The sequence below is a fragment of the Xiphophorus couchianus genome, chromosome 20 (genome assembly GCF_001444195.1).
Source record: "Xiphophorus couchianus chromosome 20, X_couchianus-1.0, whole genome shotgun sequence".
Classification (NCBI taxonomy): Eukaryota; Metazoa; Chordata; class Actinopteri; order Cyprinodontiformes; family Poeciliidae; genus Xiphophorus; species Xiphophorus couchianus.
In genome coordinates, this window is record NC_040247.1 from 14020259 (window position 1) to 14043042 (window position 22784).

Below are 22784 nucleotides of genomic sequence, written 5' to 3' on the forward strand. Positions count from 1 at the left end.
AAAGAAAAATGCTTCCAATTTTTTTTTTTTTTTAGTTTTGCAGCAACAAACTCAGCAAAGAAATAACTGCAGATCTTCTTTAAGTTTCTCGAACAAAATCTAACAGAGTCCCTAACAAGTTATTTCAGATAATACACAAATTATCTTTACTTGGAGGTATTCACCATCGAGATATAAAAGTTTAGGACATCTATGGCTTTAACCCCCCTAAACTTTTCAATTTAAAGTCCTTTTAATTAGATGCAAGAGAATGATGCTGGGTAATGTGGTTCTTTCTCTGCTCTATCTGTTGCTACAAAGTGCTGATCTGCTGATTGAAAGAAGATTATTTCAATTTTATCTCACTGTCAAAAAAAAAAAGTGTCAGTTTAAAATGTCTCTGATCATGGGAAACACAGGCAGTAATTGTGACCTAAAAGAGCACAATTACTCAATTATGCTCAAATTACTCAATTACTCAAATTAATGTAATTCTGTGCTAAAAACTAGAATTAATCTCTGTTAAGCAGGCAACATCAGGATGACTGATTTACCCATTATTAGTAAGTAGCTTGTTAGACTCTCACTGTTATTACATAGCAGAATGGCAAATCTGAGCAACGACTAAATATTGCAGGTGTTTATTATAAAATAACTTTGAATCTAGTCCATGTAAAATAAGCAAAAATTAGAAGATACATTTTCAAACAGACTTGTTCACTGATGACTGCTGTGCAACCCTGGATGGTCCAGATGGACGCAGTAGTGGATTGGTGGTGGACGGACACCACGTCCCAATACGGCTGTGACGTCAGCAAGGAGGTGGTGGAGTCATTTTTTGGGTCTAAATCATGGTCGGCCCCTTCAGAGTCCCTGAAGGTGTGAAAATGACCTCAGCAAAGTATATAGACTTTCTGACTGATCACTTTCTTTCATGGTTCAAAAAGAAGAGCCGCACCTTCAGTAGCAAAATCATCTTCATGCATAACAATGTAAAATTTGATTTATACTGTAATAGTTCATGACTGTAAATTACACTGATCATCATTTGCATTGACCATTTAAGAAAATCTGAGAACATATTACCTGCATAATAGTTTGGAATACGGCATGCATGCATACATACTATACTGTATATATACTGTATATATATATACTGTATGTATACTGTATATATACTGCTCAAAAAAATAAAGGGAACACTTTAAGTGTTAAACACCTGTTTAAGTGTTCCCTTTATTTTTTTGAGCAGTGTATATATATATATATATATATATATATATATATATATATATATATATAGACATCATATAGTTGGGCTGTTTGACTCAAAGTTATCATAATGTGAGAATGTTTTGACGACCCATGCCTTATTGGAAGTATTCCAGGAAAAATGTTTCTTTTTGTGAAGACCTGGATAAAAGCCTTGCTTTGCAAATGTGTGATAGTGCTTTCTAGAGTTTCATGTTCAGCCTATCCTGTATCACCAGAAACTTTCCCAGGAAGGGGGTCACATGAGGCGGTGTGTCCTTCAATCTGTTCTCAGTCCAGCTGTCTTCTCTGTAGATATCATTTGATCACAAAAATCAGTTTTATGGCCATCTGTGCAGTCTCACAAAGGAACAAACTTCATTCAGCTGATGACATCTGTGGACTGCAAGTTTAAGCTACCAGTGTTTGTTTTGTGTTTTTGGAGAATATGTAAGCATAAGAGGTATTTAATTCAGCCTCACATCCACACAAACATTTACAAAAAGGATGATTTAATTTAAATATTTTGTGAAAACCTATTGGGAACAGGTCAGGAAAGTGGGAAAAATTAATCATTTGACTAACTTAAAATGGCATAAGTGGGAGTTTGTGTCGCTTTATGCATCTGCTGCCTGCCTGTCTGTCTGCTTAGCATAAATAGGACATGAGGAATGATGACCCCAAGTCAAGCACATTTATTTCTTTCCAAGTGCCTTTAGGATGGACACAGTCGTACTGGGAATAAGGGGGAGTTAGGGCAAGAGGAGAAGAAACAGAAGAGCCAGGAGGAGTAGATGAAATGCAGACATTTGGAAAGCAATTGAACATTGTTATGGAAATAGTTAGATGTGGGAACATCTGTAAACGTGCACCATCATATTTTAGTGATCATAAAAAGTCAAACTGAGTTACATTTGAGGTCGGGCAGAATAATTAATCTGAAGCTTGAAAAAGACGCATATCAAACAATAAATGTTGTTTGTTAAAGTTTAATCTCCTATATAATTAGGGGGAAAAAACATATAATGTTTTACGTTTGAGTGTTCTTTAACAAAGCTGTGTAAAGGAATAAAACAAGAGGAAAATGGTCATTCCAGCAACTTGCAAAAAAGGATTAACCATATTATCAGAAAAAAAAGTTGTTTTCTTGACAGAGAAGATCACAACTAACTTTACTTCAAGTCTTAGGTTAATTTTACGCTTTTAGCATGTGCTTTTGACCCTTAGCTTTCATATCACTATCTACCACCTGGTCCATTTGCCTAAAAAGTCTGGTTCATTTGAAAAGGCATGAATGTTTAATTAAACTCCGACAGGTACCAAAAAGCAAACTCTGGTCTGCCTAAAATCCTAGGTCTCGGTTTGGCTGAAGTGAACTTTGGCCCGGTTTGAATGCATATGTGGCTGCAAGCAGATCAGAGACCGCCACAAAAGCAGGAAGTATACTACATCGCAGGGCATTCTGGGTAAATACACCCTAAACAAACAGGTGAGTATAGCACTAGCAGGAGAAATAGCCTGTCATCTTTTATCAAAGACAAAAGAAAAATCCTACAGATGCTAAAATCTGACACAACTCCATTTTTGCTTCCATTTTCTGAAGAAGGAAGTTGCACTTGTGTCTTCTTTGGAGGTTATTGTGTTTTTTCCTACAGCTGTTCTACTATGCCACCACAGATGAGGGGAGAGGAACACGTTTTTTAAAGGATTTGAATCATTTGTCACAGTTTCAATGTGAAAGCGATTTGCACCATCTAAAAATGTAACATTGAGATTTTAGTGCCCAAATGAACTGAGTCTACATTACTTTCAGATGTGAAAATGCCCTTTGTAAAATAAAGCATAAAGTCTTTCTTTTTGCAGCTCCAGTCTAACTTCCATACTCCCCATCTCTGTTTCATGGAGAGTAATTACAAGTTGATGACAACCACTTACATTCCTAAAAGTTAAATGTGTGCAGTGAAAAAAATGTCAGTCAAGATAAAACCAGTTGGCAGCTGTTACTCTTCTAATGGATAATGTGAACTGTCTGCCAAAGCTGGGCCCTAGTCACTCATCTATACCCTGCAATTAAACCAAAGCTACCCTAAAGGTCAGACTGAATGACAGTCTGTACAAACCTATAGATTATTGTCTGCATGTGTAATATTTTATTAAAAAGTTGATGCTGACTGATGCACTCTCCGTACCTTCTAACCCACCAGAGCCTGTTAATTTGGAGTCTTTTGTGCTTGACAGACAGCCGGGACGTCCTACTCTCTGACCCCTGTGGCCTCTTTTTCACTTGGGACCATAAAGGTCAGTGTGCTGACGACGTCTATTGAGGAGAAGATGTGAATAGTTGTTTGGTTTTAGTCATATTTATATCCACGTGATTCTGACACTGACGGGGTGAATTTTCAGAGGAGATTTGGCAAAACTGTAATCCACCAGATGGACAAAAATCAAACAGGTAACACAAACCACATCAAGGCCTGGGGTTCTCAGAAGCCTGTCATGTTGATTATTGCACAGCAATTACTGCCCTTCATGTGCACACGGGAACGCCCCTCGTTGAGATAACTGACTTTATCCGCAAGGAAAACAAAGCCCTGCATGCAATGAGTCGGAGGGCGGCTTCAGTTTCTCTGGTTTGTTTTTGTTGAAAGTTCTGCTCAAGCTGATCTAGAGATGAATTCACAGAAGAAAATTTGAACTGATTCTTTCAAAAGGCTTACGAGTAATATCTTACCATATCTGGAACTCAAACATTATATTTATAGCCGCTAATATTATTAGCTGGAAGAGACTACTGTGATTGTGGTCCAACAATAAGAAAAGTCAGAGTATGGCTGGAGTCTTATCAGCCTGAATGAAGCAACATGCGTGACAGTCACCCTCCATCCGCTCTCACATGTGGTGCTAAAGGAGGCCAGTGATTTCACAGATCCACAGAGACTAAGAGCCCTCTTATCTTCAGCTGTCATACCTTGTTATAAATCAGTGCTTAGCTATCCGGCCTGCACAGATAAGGAGCCCAAATGCAGATTGCTCCACACCACAAATGGAAAGAAGCTTTTTCTCCATGACTGTCTTCTCTCACCCAGTACTCTCACATTCCCTTTCATTTTTTTAATCTGTTTTCATTCATCTGAAATACAGGCAGGTTTTTTTTCTCTCTCTTTGAGTTCATGCACAGTCGCCCATGTTTATTTTCTGTTGCTTTTCCAGCAATCTGGTTATGATCATGTAACGTACGTGTGAGTCATTTTCAGCACTGTCAACATAGAGATAAAAGTGCAAAGAAAAATCTGATTCCAGTGTCTTCAGAATTTGAATGTCAAATAACAGTTGCAAAGCTAACAGACACACATGCACGTAAATACAAGAGTGCAGGTATTGAATGTTTCATGACACCAACAAGACTTATACAAGGGTAAAACGTTATTGACGTCTACTTTATTCTTCCACTGCCTGATGATCTTTACACGCTGTAAAACGTTTTGTCCAAACTTCTTCCTAAAAGAATGAACAGCTACAGAATAAAGAAAACTAAAGTTACATCTTAGACAATTTTCAGATGTTGCAATGAGTTCTATAAAAAGCGTGCAGAACCAGCACAAAGAAAACTTTCCTTTTAAGGACATATTTCTGTACCACAAAGAGAGAAGTATTAGTGCAAACAAAAAGTAGGTGAAATATTTCTCTACAGGCTGTGAGCATAAGTCGGTAAGTGTGAGTGTTTAAAGCCTGGTTCACACTATGTAAAACCAAACAATGTTGGCAAAGTGTTTTCTTTTTAAATAATTTTAAGGGGTCTTTGGTTGTCCAGAGTGACAGCCTCACTGACAACAAGTTTAACACTTTCACTAGCAAAATAAAAAACAATGACAAAATACCACACATTGTCAAAAACATTGCCACCTTTTCCTCTCCCTTGTTTCAGAGTTTTACTCTAAGAAAAACAAAATAGTTAACACCTGCAATACTTTAGACTCAGGTATGATTGTGTGCATGCATGGTTGTTTGTTCTGTGTCCTGTAATGGACTGGCGAAGTGTCCATGGAGTACCCTGCCTCTTACCAAATGACTGCTTGAGGCACCAGAGTTTATTCTGTGTTGTATGTATATGTTGAAAACACAATTGAGTATGTAAAATAATTTGTCCAAATTTGTTCTAATATTAAAACTTAATGAAATCATTACATGCACACACATATTGCTGATGGATTTGTACAACTTTGACCAACATTTTTTATAATGCCAGACATCACCCAACCCTTTACCTAAACATTTAATCAAATTGTGCAGGAGCTGAGATAAATGAAGGTTCTCTCTGTTTTTTTCTGTGGTGTGAATGGCTGTAATGATTTGTAACTAATTAATCTTTCACAGATGGTTTCATAGAACAGCACAATCAAGCCACAGCAGAGAAAAGGTAAATTTCACACTGTGCACAGATCCTGTTTGTTAATGACACAAGCTATAGACTAATGAATAGCAATCATCCGATTCTCTCTAAATGTGACTACGTTTGAACAAAGCCTGTGTATGTGTTGGAGATCCTTCAGTGCCAGAAAGCATGCAACATTTCCTCTCAGCTGAGTCGACCGCATTAAAACTAGATTTGTCAGACGTGAAATAAAAAAGGTTTGTCTGTGCGTATCTGTGCCAGGAAGTGCTGCTCGGTGAAAGGCTGGCTGTGGTCGTCCATCAATGTAGTGTGGTGAAGCACAACGTCCAGAGGAGCATTGCTTCAGCCAAAGTGATGTCTAACAGAAGGTGAAAGCACAAGATTATGGCCAGAGCAATGACTCTTTTAACATTTATGTCAAGAGAAGATAAAGAAAGAGACCCAAACGATAAGGGATAGATAGATAGAGAGTGAGGAGAGAGAGGAAAAGTAAAGACAGAGGTGCCCAGAGCATTAATGCTGTGCCAGAATTGTACGCCACTCCCCCTCCGCTTCCCTGGGGACACGAATGAAGTAAGTGAATGATGGACTTGACTCACACAAACGCCTCCTTGCCTATTGAGTCCATGCAGTCCATTCACAGGGATGAGTGAGGCGTAGACATCAACAACAACAATAACAACAGCAACATAGGAGGCCCGTACTCCCATTTCTCATTTATAAATGCAGGAACACAGACACAAACATATGGCACAAACACCATGGACGGCACTGCCAACATACCATGTGGGACACCTAGAGAAGGTTCCTGAGAACATAGCTGTGAAACAATGCTTTGAGGCAGAGGGGCGTGACCGGGGCAGGCATGGAGAAAATCTTGGCATAGTGTCAATGCAGCCGCAACAAAGATTGGGAATGAGAGGCCGTTCCGTCCCAAGAATCTTTCAGTGTGCTAACCCTCGAAAGAGGTTTGGAAACTACATCTTCCACCACATGCTGCCCTTCCTCTTGGATTCAGTTTTTCTGTGTTGTCTTTCCAAGACAAGATGAGTTCAGGAGGTTCTCTGCTACAAAGGCCCCATCCCACTCTGAGTTCTGACCTTAAAAGTCTGCTTTTATTACCTCCAGCCATGGCAGTTAGCTCAACTGAGGGAATGTAATTCTTCAAGAGACAAGTTATTACAAGAAATGCACATATCATATATCTCCTGGATAATACAGCGTTGTGCATTTTTTTGTGTTGTGTTTCTAATTTTGACCAATCCCATTCCTGGATTTCCCATCCCAGGAAAGTAACCAGAGGAAAGCAGTATTTCATTTCCATCTCTTTTTCACACTGTATCTTTTGCTCAAAACATGAGCTAGACAAGAGATCAACAACCCTAGCTCTCAAGTGAAACTGTCCTGCAACCTTTGGATGCATCCCAACTCCAACACACCTGAATAAAGAGGATGAATTACCTCCTCGGTAACGTCAGCAAGGTTTTTTCCAAACGTCTGGTCATGAATCCTTTACTTGATGGAGCAGTGTGTAGGAGAACAGTCTCATCCAAAAGTTGCAGGACAGTGACACTAGAGGACTGCAGACCTCTAAAGTATGTGAAGTATGTAATTTCCGGCTAATTGATTGTTGCATCTCATCTCTTCGCAGTTACCAACCATTTAAATTTCAAACTTTGACATATGTGAGTAATGTGGTAAGGATTTGAGAAGGACTCAGTTTTTATCAGTTAAGCATTATACAGCAAACCAGAAAGGAAGCGAAGAGTATCAAAAATTATTAACTGCGTCTCTGGAGGGAGGCATGAAGAGAAGGAGGAATTCTTTGGCATTTTGAATCCAAAGTCTCCACTGAAGCCTCCCACAAGTTCAGGGGTCAGCTATAGGTTTCATTTTTATCCAGGCAGTTTCTTGGACTTCACCCAAAGCAAATTCACACATACACACACTTACTGTACTGTATCTACAACACCTGAAAATCTCATGAGACTGCAAAGCTTTTGCCCCAAAAACAGCTCTGACACAAGTTTGAGGAAAGAATAAGTTTCCTATAAAAATGTTGCTAAAAGCATTTGAAATAATTTTGCTCTGTTCAAGAGAAAATGTATTGTTCTAAGCACACATTTCAGCTTTTAGGTCAAACTACCTTTCAATGACAAATTACAACAATTCTTCCAAAGCAATCGGGGGGACGATGAGCAAGTGTGAACCAAGTTGGCAGTTTCACTGACTCCAACAACAAATTTTGCACCATAAGGTTACAGTCTGGGCCTGGTCACAGAGCTGACCTGTGGAGGCTGTCTGAGCAGTCAGCATCTGAAGTAAACCATCTCGTCCAACACTCACACGAAGCTAATGGGAAGCAGACACACAATTTGTCCAGAGTATGCCTTTGTGCACCCACGCTGCTCTCTTGCTCTTCATTCTCAAATCCTTCCATTTATCCACACTCTGGCTGAGATAGCAAACCTGACACTGATGCCCTGCAGTCCATTAGCGCTCTCAGAGCACTGTCTGATTCTGCTCCGCTGCTCCCCTCACACTTTCCTCCTCTCAGCTCATCTTCCCGACAGTTCTTATTACTTTCCCAGCCGCTGGCTGACTCGTTTTTCTGCATGTTTCACTCCTACATGCTGTATATCCACTCTCCGAAACATCTAGGATCCAACGAGACAAGTTCAAATGACATTCTGGAAAAAAACAAAAACATTTTATATAAGTATGCATTTACTTTGTTGGTTGATCTGTAATTTACAGCAGAGTAAGGCTGCAAATTAGAATGATTTAAATACCACAACAAAAACTGCTTTACTGTTGGAGCTTTTTTGATGTATTTCAAAAATAATTCTCCAGAATTAGAAGCAAATTAAGTTTTTTTTAAATCATCCACGAGGGACTGACTACAGGACGCTGGTGCAACTATTTGATTCAACAGTGCAGTGCATTTTAACCCACTCTGGCTCCTGCAGCAGGAAGAGGAGGAGTTTCAGGAGGGAAACTCTGTTAGGCTATCGGGACCATTAAAACCCCATGATTAGGACAAAGACTTTCTGTGTCACTGCTATATTAAAGAGGACAACATGCAATCTGAAACCTTCCTTCGCTAGAAGAAGAAAGCCACTCCATGTCCCAGAAGTTTTCCATCCAAAATACAGGTAACGGTATTGCATCACCAGCCGAAGGAATAAACCTTAGTCCTTGTTTTATTCAGAATACTGCAGAAGGAAACCTTTTAATTACAGGTTCTCCAAAATTACTGTCGACAAGCAGACACTGGCTGTTAGTCCCACGACGGAGAAGAGGAAGCAGTTTATTCAGCCATGCTCCAGAGCTGAGAAGCATATCACTGCCAGCCATATGCCGCTGATGTAGTGCAACCCAGAGCTGAGAGGCCACCCCGCCCTGAAACGTAAACCTGTAGTAGCCACTAGCCAAAAACGTCTCACTCCAAGCCTGCTTACCACACACATGCTACAATGTTAGCCGAGCAGCTAACTGCTCCTGATTACAGACTCAGACGTAGCTAGCCAAACAACTTAGCTCCCCTCACCCATTGGGACTCTAGTTACAGTACATTGTGTTTTGTGCAGAGAAATAATTCCTTAGGTCAGTGATCAGTGTTTTTAATGCGTTTTTTGCCGTTTCTGAATTTCTGGTGCTTAAACTTTTCCAAACGGAGCATGCTGCTACAAAATTTACCTATGGTTTGAACAGTTCAAACAGTTTTTCTTTTAAAATCATCTAGTAGAGCAGTGGTTCCCAAAGTGTGGGACACGCCCCCTATGGGGGGTGCAGTGCCATTGCAGGTGGGGTGCAATGGCACCTGCAATGGCACAAAAGTGTTTCACTGTAAAGATGGTTTGTAGTGTGTTTTGTTGCAACTTGAAGTGTGAAATAAACTTCAGTGCAGGTTGAAAATAAAATATGTGTATAGGTATATGTCTGGTTGAACGATGTGTGTGCCCAGTTGATTTTTTTTTGTGTTTTTTTTATGGGTGATTTTATTGTAATCCATAGGGGGGGGGTCCAGAAGAAAATCTATGGGAACCACTGTAACAGAGCAATCTAAGTGAATGTTTTAATCAGTATTAGCCCTGTAAGGTGAGCTTGAGTCTTTAATAGGCATTTTTTCCCTTTCTTGTCTCAAAATTGTATAAACCAACCCTAGAAAAGTATCACTAAAATACTCGACACTGCAACCCCACCTTTTAACATTTTGCACCTGAATATATTTTGGAAAAAGAATATGATTTTACCAGCGTTGAAACGTCTCAAGCTTTTATGGCTTTCATGAAAGAATGACTGCTTGAATGCATTCACTGCATTTGAGAAATGTTAAACCTGGCCATCATGACAGTCAGGTCAGGAACATGATCCAAACACTAACAGACAAATGAAAATGAATGATAGCTGTCAAAAGCCAACGGGGGAGAAGTGTCCTTGACCTACTGTCTATTTAATTTCAGGATCGACTGCAAGCAGCCTCCTTCTTACCCCCTTAAGACTCAAGCATTTCAGCCACATCTGGAGAGAATGTTCATTTAGTCTGGACCTTGACAAAGAAATCATTCTTTACATGTCAGTTTTACTTCACTCCGAGAATCATACCACAGCCTCAAACTCAATTGTTTCAGTAAATTTATTTTCACAATTGTCTTGACTAAGCCAAGTCTTGGGTGCCGTGCTACAGGATTTCCTGCAAAAGACAAGACAGCAGACATCTGGGGAAATAAGCGCAAGGCAGTGATTGCATCCCACCTCCTCTCTGCGGAGGGGATCATTTGAACCTGATTCAGTTTGTGAGGAGTGACAGGTAGAGGCTGCTATGGAAACCAAATCGAAGCAGTGTCACAGATAGCAGTTTTTTTTTTTTGGTTTTTAAGAAGCTCTGCAAGCATGCGAGCACCCACACTCGCACACGTAGAGACACACAGGCATCAACAAACAACTCAGACATAGCCACATGGACCTGAAATGAATATTAAAACATTCCTCTCTGTCACTTTAAATCTGTACCAAACCTGTGTAAAATCCATTATAATCCTGAAACCTGTTTTCTCCCACATCCTCCTTCACCCGAGGTTTATGACAAGTCTGTATAAAAGCTGTACTCCTTAATGAACAAAACCACACCTCTACAATCACTGCTTCTGAAAGAAAATTCAAGGGTGAAGAAGAAAACAATCATAAACATCAGAAAGCTTCTTCCTAAAAGTGAGAGAACGAGAAGAAAAGTCTGATGTGCCACAGTGGCTCACATCTATTTATATCCCGTCTGCCACATTTCCATCTAAAAAAGTGGCAACAGCAGAGACCAGGAGACACAAACATACCAGCAGGCACATACAGTCACCAACACACTCACACAAATCGTGATGTGTTCCAGCTAAGAGTTGTTCCTCTTAATGCAGCGGACAGAACCTAAGACTGAGGATTTTATTTATTGAATGTGCTGCAGCAGTGGAAACTAGTACAGCCCTTACAAAGTGTTTCAGTGCTAAAATTTAAATAGGACTGCATGTAAACAAACATCACCTGAAGTAATTAGATATATCTTGTATGTCTAACTTATTATATATTAGATATAAGATTCATTTTTTTAGAATAGGTATGCACTATGGGTCAATGGAGAATTGTTCTTTCTTGCTTTGTGCTGCAAAATACAGCTCTGGAAAAAATTAAGAGACTACTTTTAATGATCAGTTTCTCTGACTTTTTATAAGTACATTTTTGAGTAAATTGAACTTTGTTCTTTTATTCTATGAACTACTGACAACATGTCCCCAAAATCCCAGGCAAAAATTTTGTATTTATTTGCAGAAAATGAGAAATGGTCAAAATAACAAAAACGATGCACTGCTTTTAGACCTCAAATAATGCAAAGAAACCAAGTTCACATTCATTTAGAAACAACAATACTAATGTTTTAACTCAGGAAGAGTTCAGAAATCAACATTTGGTGGGATAACCAGGAGGTTTTCAATGGGGTTCAGTGCAATGGGCTCTTCATTTTTTCCAGAGCTGTATATCGTTTCAGCATGGAAAACATCTATTCTGAGGATAACGGTTAAGGTAACTTGGCCTAAAATACTATAGCATTGCATTTTTTTCTAGATTTAAAAGGTCTAAGATGCACTGAAAAGCCTATTTGCATGTCAATTGATTTATTAATTCATTTATATCCAACGTGATAATTTAAATGTCTATACTCAAATTGAAATGAGTGAGAAATATGGTGGCTATTATAAACCTTTTCAATATTTGTCCTTTCACACTGAAAAACAACAAACAAGAAAATAAACACCTCATCACACTACTTAATGTACCTGATATCTTGTTTAATTTATTTATAAACAATTAGTCTGCTAAAGTAGGCTATTTGCTAACTTGTTGTTTTTTACAGCACTATTTGTGTTTTAAGGGGTTCTGACTTCCTGAAGTTGCAGATGTTTCTTAAAAAGAATAGAGGTGAATTTTAAAATTGTTTTTATCATATTTTTTTGTAGTAAATAAAACAGAAGCCCATATTGCTTACGTCTAGTGCCAACGTTAGCTTGCATATAAACAGGAACAAGTGGAGATTCAGTCGTAGTTGCGTTATTTTTTCATCTGATTTACTGAACTTGCCAAAGCAGAACAATCCCAGTAGAAAGCCAGAAATAGAACAGCCTCCTTCTGTGATCTTGCACTTTCCACAATGAGATTGTTGAATACCAAGAGGGAATTTCTGACACCGCCTTCAAAAGATCACTAGTAAAGGTCAAGAGAGATTAGAGCGCTGTGTTTTCTTTGTTTTGTTTTATGACTGCGGTTTAACTTTTACTTGCTGCTTGATTTAAGCAGAAGAAGAGTAGAAGTTGATTTATGGGTGAGATTTGCACACATTTTAATCATGCAAAATTGCTGATTTATTGTGAGACATAAAACATAACCTTTACAAGGTACACAGTGATGCAAGGATAGAACACAGTCAAGAAACCTTTACGTCTACCAAGGTATAGTTAAAAGGAAAACATTTGAGGGCAAAAGTGAAAAAATAACAAAAAAAAACCCCCACTCCAAACCAGATGGCTCTCCTGTTGGGAGCTGTAAAAGTTAAAGAGCATACGGAGAAGGTACATAAAAAGGCATAAATGAAAACAAAGATATTCATGGGAGAGAAAATGTCAAAGATAAGGAAAGGGACAGAAAGGGGAGTAAAAAAAACTGGAAAAAATTAAATACTGTTTTATCACAACTAACCCATGTCTGCTATAGCAATCAAGCAACTATTACCAACCATATAAAACCTAATGTAACCTGAGACACCTTCTCTGCTTATTTTGCATGAGTTAATCAAATTAAACATGCTCCTGCCCTCAGATTGGTAGCCCAGTGTGAGCTTCCTCCTTCAACTGTGGCCACTTAAAAATCCATGCTCCTTCTCTTTTTGTTGTGCATGTGGTAAAACAGTGTCCCTGCTGTGGGCAGCACACTGGGTGCTCTCCTCCTTAAGCTCACACTGCCAGCTTCTCATCAAGAGGCAGGAAGAGAGGGTAAGCATGGCGTAAAAGCAGAGGAGGATGACGAGGCAGAGGAGGGAAGGGAAGGAAGGTAAAAAAAAAAAAAGAGAAGACAGGAGGGCCACTATATTTAGCAGTGGAGCTGTCACCTTCTGTTTGGCTCTCCTGAATAATCAGAGTTTGACACAACGCATCCTGTGGAGCAGAGGTTGCTGGGATACACCAACCTTTCTCCACCAGCATCGCCTCCAAGGAAGAAACTAATTAAGTATTGTAATAATTGCTGGGGGCTCGCGTGCTACAGCTACCAAACGTTCTTTTGTAGAAGCTTTCCTCATGGCAATGCCAGGTTAATGCATCATAGCAAGAATAAATACACGAATCATTGTGAACAGAATTTTGACAAAAGTCTTTCAAATATGTAATATACAAATTTATGCAGATTAATGACAGTGAGGGGTTCTGAAAAATCTACTATGCATTTTATGGCTGGATTTGATCATTTTGAATTTAAAGTTTCCTGGTCAACAGAAGGACCTGAAAGATGATGAATGTTAACTAGACAAACTTCGTTCCATGGAAAACAAGAAAGTTTGTATTTTTTTTTAAACATGTTTTTGCTTGGGTCATTTCTTTCCAAACGTTCAAAATATTTACAGTCAATTTCTGTCTTAGCATTATACATGCATGTAGAAATCAAAACAAAATAACTCTAAACCTTCACTGTTGATACGTATCACCCAGAGTCAATCATGGGGTCTGATGAATAAATAATCTGGTCTGCAACAGGTTTGTGACGTTGGACTGATTTGTATAGCCGTTGGATCACTTTGAATCATTATAAGATTAAAACAATGATAATAGAGATGTCAGAAAAACCTCTAAAACATCTCTGCAACAATAAATTCAACAAACTATCTGCAGCAGCGATTAATTAAAGGATATTAGCTGTGTTAGATGCACCGAGAAATCATCTGGGGAATCAGATGACTTTCACCTTGACTGGCACGGTTTGCTGATCAGTCGATCAAAAACTCAAAACTATGATACTTTTCTGATGAGTGAACCCACCATATACTTAAATGTTACCAGTCTATAACAATCCTCAATGTAGAAATTGTCACTGATGGAAAATTAGTCAAATATAGCTATTTTCATAATCACTTATGTGTTTAAATTAAAGTCAGAGGCAGCTTCGTATTTTTGAATTTATGGTTGTTTTATACTTCATCTCTTCTGATACATATTTATATGTTACGCTCTATTTGTATCAGCTGGACAAATATTTAGGAAAATTTAGATGAATTGACCCAGAGGACAGATAACATGAAGGGTAAATGTATTAAACTGCTTTTTTTCTCCTTTTGAGCTTTAAACTTCAGTCTGTCATGGAACAGGTTGGATGCTGAAATATTGGGAGACTTTTGAAAATCTCCCTGTTAAGGTAAAGTTTTACTAAAGATTATTTTGAATGCTAAAGAGAATTCAGAATAAGCACTACTGGCAAGGTCAACGCTGAAAAGATGACGATTGGATCTCTAGTCTTGACATCTGTAATGTCTAAGCTGAATTTAAGTAGACAAAGGTGCATGCTTTCATACCCCTTTAACTATTAGGGGATACAGCTCACGCATGACAGGCATGATTAATGTTTTCCCTTTGCCAGAGGAGCCCAATAAATGACAACAGAACAGGGCCACCTACGTAGAGGAATGTCACGCCGACTTAACATGTGGAAACTAAAAGTCTCTCACAAATCTGCCAGTGGGATATAATCTGCAGAAGCACCCCATTGTTGGAAAGTTAAAAACAGCAAGTTCAAACTCAGTGGCAGCAGCTTATCATTCAGAGAATGAGAAGATGAAGGACATGTCACCATTTCTGATCCTCGCCCTGAGAACTGTCAGGAAAGATGAACACTAAAGCGAAGGCTTTGTTCAGGCGTGACAACCATCAACTCATTACGTGTCAGAGAAAGACTGTCCAAAGGAGAGGGGGACTACAAAGGACGAACAAACCTAAAGACCATCTGTGAAAATTAGTTCTATTACAGGACTGCCTGGGTTTATCTTCCTTCTGCAGGCTTTCTTCCCACAGCTAACCTTGTGCCCAGGTGTTCTGCTGCGGACTACAAAGAGGCCAAAGAAAAACAGAGTTAAACACTTTCAAATGTGCCTGAGGATTGCCCTAACAAGCTATTACTGGATAATATAGTGCCATTCTCCCACAGTTTGAGAGCAGTTAACCTCGGGTATGACTGGCTTCTGTTGGAAGGGTCAAAACCTCGCTGAGCCCTGTGCACTAAAATAGCAGGTGATTATAGTCCTTGTTTAAAAGTAACTATAGGAGTTCCAAGCAGATGACACAAGCCAGTCTAGTTCAGTCTTTATGAGACAGAAGAGCTACATACTTGCACAAATTTTAGCCTTTTTGTCCTGTTTTTTAAATAAAATCTTGTGCTAAATCCTCAGTTACTCCTTTCAATTAATTCTAATGAAGATGATGCAAAAATTGAAAGGTGTGCCACAAAAATTAAAAGGTGTGCCGCCTGGATTTAGTTTCTCAGCTCTGTTTTTAAGGAATCATGCATGATGATTTGCTTCAAATGCACATTCCTTTCGTCTTATATTATATATTTTCACAAAGCTCTTAAAGCAAACAGTATCATACTTCAAACTACTCATTTTCATTCAGAAATTGAATGTCAACATGTAAAATGTTCATTTTAAGCTGTAAATGATTGAAATAAACAAATAAATAAATAAACTTGCCTGACACTAAATTTTTGTGCTTTTAGAAGTGATATTATTAAATTTTTTTGTAACAGTATTCATACCTCTCTTCACAGCAGCTGTAAGCTTCAGAACATTTTGTAATACTTTTCCGAGATGGACCTATACTAGATAGTGCACACCTGTTAAGTTGGTTGGAAAAATATGCCTACTTCTCAAAATGTTAACAAAAAGGACATTATGGCATATATACTGTATATATGCTTTCAAGTCAATACTTTCCTGAATCACTGGTTTTCAATATAACACAGCTGAAAATCCTTTGGGGGTATTTCTTTACAAAGTTTATAAATCTATTTCTCTGGAAAATATCTCAGATTCAATCAAATTCAAATTGGATTAGTAGTGTTTAACCATTTGCATTTAGGTTTTTACTTTAACTGGGCCATTTGAACATTCTAATAATCTATTAACTAAACAATTGGATTTTTTGTTTAGTGTTATGTTGTGTTACCATTCTCAATTTTTTGTGACATTTAACCGGTTTTCTTCCTAGATTGTTTTGTATTTAGATCCGACCACTTTCCCATCAATTCTGAAGAGTTTCCTGTTCATACGGAAGAAAAGCAACCCAGAAGCTTGATGAACTGTAAAGAGATTTTAGTTCACTGACTCAATGATTGTCAGTCTAAACTCAGTCTGCAATGCACACTGTTATTAACCATTAGGGAAAATATTGTCAGCTTTCCAGAGTGATTTGTGTGTCTGCAACCATAATCAGATTTATGTCCCATAGCAGAAAGAGTAAAGGAAAAAGTCGAGTTGTTCATTACACACATTCGAATCAGCTGCAAGGAAAATAGTTCAAAAGACAGGATATATAAAGCAGCTTTGGTTCTGTAGAGATAATTTCCTTCATTTAATCAAAAAAATCATGTTTTCCTTTCAAAACGAGGAACTAATTTCTATTATTTCAATGATAGAGATGTTGGATTTATAAACCGTAGCCTATCAGCATCAAAGGAAAAAAAGCCAACATCAACTCTAGCAAAAATGGTGAAAAAGTACTGTTATATCACAGTGATGCTTTTATATAATTTGTCAGTTGTTTTTTTTTTTTATCATGCATATTAATGCACATCTCAGATGCAGCCTAATGCGAGTGTGAAATAAAGAGTGGGTTTTTAAGCATTGTCCTTAAACAAAAATGCTCTACTTGTGTCTTTTTTCCTCTTAAAAGCCATGTTTAGCTCCATCTATGGTTCATTGTGAGTGGCTCTGACAGAGAGCAAATATCAGAAAGGCAAATACAAACTGTGGATGCAGAATAAGAAAAAAAAAGTTGAATGGCAGCCAAATGCAGCAAAATCCTCCTCACCAGTTTCCTAAAATGTAAATAATCAGAGGAAAAGAGACCTTTATGGATAAAGATGTGAGGCTGGGTCATGTGTAGAAAATTCAGCAACCCTAATGCCTTAACCTTCTGCATTTCCTTACTCTGATATTAGATAGAAATTCAAATGCTTATTGGAAATTTAATTGTTTACATTATCATGAGGCATTTATCACAAGAGATAACTGGAGTACAATGTCATTATGAAGCCTAAAGCCAAGTGCTTTGTTAAGTACACGAGCACATAAAAAATTAATAAAGCATTCCTCGTGGAGCAGTGCAAAAATCCATACAATTAGCGGATCACACAGATTAGATGCATTATTAGTCTCAAGCCACTTGAAGTTGCTCCGTTGTGCATAAACTAACCTCCAAAACTAATTAAAAACAAGCAAACAAATTTAAGATAGTGGAAAATAAATAGACATTTTCCAGCAAAGTAAAAGTGAGACTATTAACAAGTGAAACACTCGCTGAGAGAAAAAGATTGGACTCAAAGGTTAAATAAAGCAAAAGGGGGAATTGAAGGGCATTAATAGAGTACAGGCCTCCATCAAGACCAATGTACCATGTTGTAATTTTGAGAGAATCTGTAACAAAAGTTAATGTGTTTTCCCTTTGGCCATGCTCCACCTCTCGACCTACTTCTATGGACTTAAGTGCTGCCCTTGTTTGGTATCATGTATACAGACAAACAAGCGTTATGAATCAATAATTCTGTATTAACCAATGTAAATAATACAAACTATGTGAGACAATCCAGGATTTTTATTGTTTTAATGAGCATACATCACCTATGTTCATCTGGAATGAGGTTTGGTTTTCAAAGCTTCAAAGCTGCAGTTCATTCAGTGTTCCTCAATTTTCTCACATGAAAGCTGTCTGGCTAACAGTACTCAAGAGTGGTGATCTCATAAAAGGAGACAGATCCGAACTCAGCAATATTAAAGTTGTCAGCAGAGACAGGTACAATAAAACCTCGAGGACAGTCTTGGACACCACTTTGACAACGCAGCAGAAACAGCTCTGCTGGGACCTATTTTAGCCGGACAATTCAACACACAGGCTCTCACGCTGGCACTGACCGACATTCATAACATGCTGGATGTGCACCCAGAGTACGTGCACAGCCAAGTGTTAAATTTGACTTGATTTCAGAAACCAGCCGAGGTCACACAAAGGCTTGTTTGGGGGGGACTAATAACAGCCGTGCAATTTGATGAAGACAAATTCTGTGGCCCTGAATAGTTCGGACAATCAGCGGCACATCTCATTATTCTCACTCGCTTCTCTCACACAATCAAACCCCAGTTAAGCTCTGGCTGAACAAGAGCCAGGGTTACAAACCCTGAATCTTGCGGTTGCCAGCAGTTAACCCATTCCAGATAGAGACCAAAATGGAGAGAAGGTGTTGCACCAGGTCTGCAGATTAAACACAAAAAGAAAGGTCACAGTGTTTTCAAGTGCCTTACCTTTAAAGGACAGGAAGATTCTGGGAGCAGACAGAGGATCATTGGAAGGTGGCAGCCCGCCCGCTGACACAGCCAGGAGGGCCAGCAGCCAGGACAGTTTGTCCCACAACATTGTCCCTCTATTTGTTAACAGAGGAGAAGTCCCGTAGCTGTGAGAGACAATACCAAGCGTCAAAAATTCACAGACCCTTTAAATTCAAAAAGCAATATATATATAAAAAAATACATAAAAATCCCCTCCTTACTAAACTGACTGTACTTATCTTGTCATGCGAATTGCCATGAAGTAAAAGAAAAATAATCTGTCAGTTGTGCACCTGAACAAGAGTCCTGTTGCTTATTTGAATCCCCAATCTGACATCTGTGCATTTTGTACACTGTTAAAATAATTAGCACTGCACAGCAGGTGGCAGATGACACAGAAGTCAGATTCAGATTCAAAACTTAAGGGTTATTTCTGATTATTTTCAATATCCATACATTTATATGTAAGTTCTTACAGTTGGAGAAGTGGCCACCTATTCTGTTATATATGAGTAGAAGGTGTTTGCTCAGTGCCTTATACATTCAAGAACTGCCCTTGCTCATTATGAACTTTTTTGTGTTGAAGTGAAGGAAATAAGGCCTCAGGGTTAAACTCTTTCATCTGAGTGCTGATCTAATGAGCAACTCAACATGCATGATTGGCTGACTTTTTGTATCACCAAGCCATGCAACTTAAATCATGGTTTGTGAATCTTTTTTGCAAAGAAAATCTGCACTTTTGTTTTTTTAATCACAAGCTTCTCTTTTCTGTCAAATTTTCTGTAGCTTTTTTTAATGACTAATCCAGCTGGGGTTTGCCCCTGCACTTATTAAAATCGGCAAGACTGAACTTTTTTTGACTAAAGCTACATAACGTGTTTGCTACAAATGAATAGCAACGAATTTGAGGAGATATTGCAACGTTTCCCCGATAGCAGGGCTGAAAAGAGTTGCTGCCCCTTAAGCCTGGCGCGCACTGGCTGCGCTCACAGATTAAATCACAAAGCGCATCAGCATGCTGTCATCCGCAACAAAGAGAGCTGGAGATAATATCCTCATAAATGGGTTCTGAGGACTATCCAAGAAATTAGAGTGTGGACGGATTTGCAAAAAAAAAAAAAAAAAAGAAAGAGAAAGAAACAAAGAAAAACGTGCATAAAAATGCATGATGGTCTAGGTCTGGAAACAAAACAGCGATAGCAAGGAGATGGACGGGGGGGGTTCGATGTAATCATCCATGTATGCCACTGATCTCCTTGTAAACGTGGATCAGAGTTTGAGGTCAAATTGTCAGTCAGGGTTTAAGATCAAGTTCCACGCTGAGCCACAGAAGGCAGAGCTCCAAAGGAGAGCCGTTAACCAAAATAAAGCCTGACTGCATGGGCTCCGAGTTAGGAGGACATGATCCACATGCCTTTTAAAAGCAGAATATGGCATTTACATGAAATCCAAATTATTGTCTGGAGACTGGATGTGTGCTTGAAATCTGAGAATGCACATGCAGCAGAAACTTTAAATGTCCACCAAAACGCACAGAGACACGGACAATGACGCGCGGCTTTTGCGCCTTGCGTGATTTTCAATAGTGTTTCATTTAAAAAAGCGACCTCCCACGTGTTTAGGGAGGCGCACCAAAAATACAAAGCTTAAGTATTTCAATAAATGACCAAATAATCTTGCAAATATATCCATTTTCACTCAGAAAGAAACTATTTCCCCACCTCATTCTTCAAGCGCATATGTCACAAGTGAACTTATAGTTTTAGGTATCATTTTTCATAAAATTCACTTCCTTAATAATCACCTACCTTCTAGATGCTTCCAGATTTTGCACTACGGCTGGTCACCATTTAAAACCATCCACTCAGGTTGCTCAGTCCGCTGGCGTATCAATCGCAGATCCTGCACGATTATCCCAGAGCCAAACAAAGCTTGGATTTAAATTACCTTCACGGAACCCCTTAAACTTGAAGTGAGCACTTTACTGCAACAGAAGATTCCGTGGGTTTTTTACTTCTACCCATGAAGAGGTGAACGAAAAAAGAGAAGAGTTTTGCTTGGACACAATCGTCGGTGCGGAGATTCAACCCGTGCGCAGCGACGCTCAAGTCTGGAGTGGAAGGAAGCGGATTTCTGCAGGTGGATAGGCTGAGGTCTCCGCGGTTGTGGACACACCCAAGAGGGAGGGAACCTACCTTAGCAGCCCTCCCTAAAATCTCACAAAATCATACATCTTTATCCGACACCACCCTTCAACTTTTCAGATTTATTGTCTCGTTTCAGAACGTTAACTTTATGTTTTTATTCGTTTAATTGGAACATCTTTGCATGATTTGCAAGACAGTACAACTTATTCTGCAGGCCTCGTCTAGTTTTTCCGCGTGTATTTATTGTTCCCACGAAGGATCAAACCACATTTTCCATATATTCAAACTACATTTTAATAATAAAGAGTGGGAACACTGCTGCATTTCGTCTTGAGCCAAAAGTCATTCAGTTTGTTTCAAAATGAAAAATCAAGTCCAAAATGTTGAAAGTAGATATTGAAATAAGAGAGGTTCATTTATTTTTAAAAACATGGAAATATATTTTGATCACAAATATTCTGTGCCTCACAAAAATATAAATTTTCCTTTCTATTGATTTTTCATCTTGTCAACAAGAAATGTGTGGGATTTCTGTGATTAGACTCAAAGTGGCACATATTTATAGAAGGAATACAATACATGGTTTTCAAAACGGTACAAATAAAATCTAAAAAGCCCAGCAGAAATCTATATTCAGGTCCATTAAGGTAAACACCACATTTTGCTGCAGTTTCAATTGCAAGTCTGTTGGGTAAATTTCTACCAGCTATCTTTACAAGAGACTGAACTTATGTGGATTCTCCTTTGCAAAGCTTAAGCTCAGTCCAATTGAGTGGTGAAAAATAGTCAATATTTTTCAGAGATTCTCCGTTACATTTAGATCCAGGCTTTAACTGGGACATTTTAATGAAGGGATAGATTTTGATCTAAATCCTTCATTTCTTGATCTGGCTGTATGTTTTGGCTCATTGTCCAGGTGGACCTTCACCTCAGTTTGAGTTTTTTCGCAGCTTCCAAACAGTTTTCTTCCAATATTAACCTGCATTGAACTATGACTAGCAGCAGCTCATTTGTTCCTGCTGATAAAAAACATCCCAACAGCATAATGCAGTCACCACCGTGTTTCTTCACATAGCTGTGTGTGTTCAGAGTGATGTTTACCCTCTTGTTATTTCTCTGATGCACACAGCATATTGCAAGTAGACAAAAAAGTTTAATTTTGGTCCTACCTGCTAACAGATGTTTGCTATAATCAGGGTTTATTATGACCTTCTTTTCACAGGTTTTATTCTTGCAGACTGTGTACATCTCTACATGTTCTCCAGATTTACCTTGTGTCTTTCGGCTGCTTCAAAGCACTTCTCTGCTCTGTCAGTTTAAGTGCATTACATGAAAGATTGAACAATACCTTTAGATATTTTTTTTTCTTTGAGCTTCTCCACAACTTTATTACTGTGGATGCCTGGAAGAGTAGCCACTGTTACGGCAATGGCTAATGGGAATCCAAATAAACAAACAAACAAATTTTATTACTGATGTTTCTGGCCTTTCAATTCGTCGTCATGAATGAAAAAACCACGTGCAGCGACGCTCAAGTCTGAAGCAGCAAGGCTGTTAGTCTGGACTAATTTGTTTGAAAGATTTATCGAGGGAGATGAGAGTGAAGGGGACTGAAAACTAATACAGGCCGCACTTTTAAGATTTTTTTACTTGTTACATATTTTGAATCCTAATTGTGTTGTTTTATCACATACATTTCCAATAAAACACATGAAAGTGAAGGGTTGCAATGTGGCAGAATTTGTAACAAAATAGAAAAAAATAATAATGAATAGGGGATGAATGTAACACTTTTTGCCTCTGCTTATGTAACTCCTACTTTAAAAAGATGATTAACACACATTTGAATAAAACAATCTGAGTTCAGTTCTCTAATTTCAGTAACTCTCAT

The 22784-nt window shown here is 38.5% G+C and overlaps 1 protein-coding gene across 2 annotated transcripts in view; it reads right to left on the reverse strand.

The window, feature by feature from the left end:
- Positions 1-20875, reverse strand: part of sema3fa (sema domain, immunoglobulin domain (Ig), short basic domain, secreted, (semaphorin) 3Fa) — a 56160-nt gene extending 35285 nt beyond the window's left edge. The window contains exons 1-2 of one of the 2 annotated variants that reach the window (XM_028003029.1): positions 20555-20875; positions 18723-18871 (exon numbers count right to left, since the gene is read on the reverse strand). In XM_028003029.1, coding sequence (XP_027858830.1) covers positions 18723-18834 — 112 coding nt within the window. In that variant the 5' untranslated portion in view covers positions 18835-18871; positions 20555-20875. The remainder of the gene's footprint in view (positions 1-18722; positions 18872-20554) is intronic. The other variant, XM_028003028.1, reaches the window with a different exon arrangement.
- Between the last annotated feature and the right edge of the window lie 1909 nt (positions 20876-22784).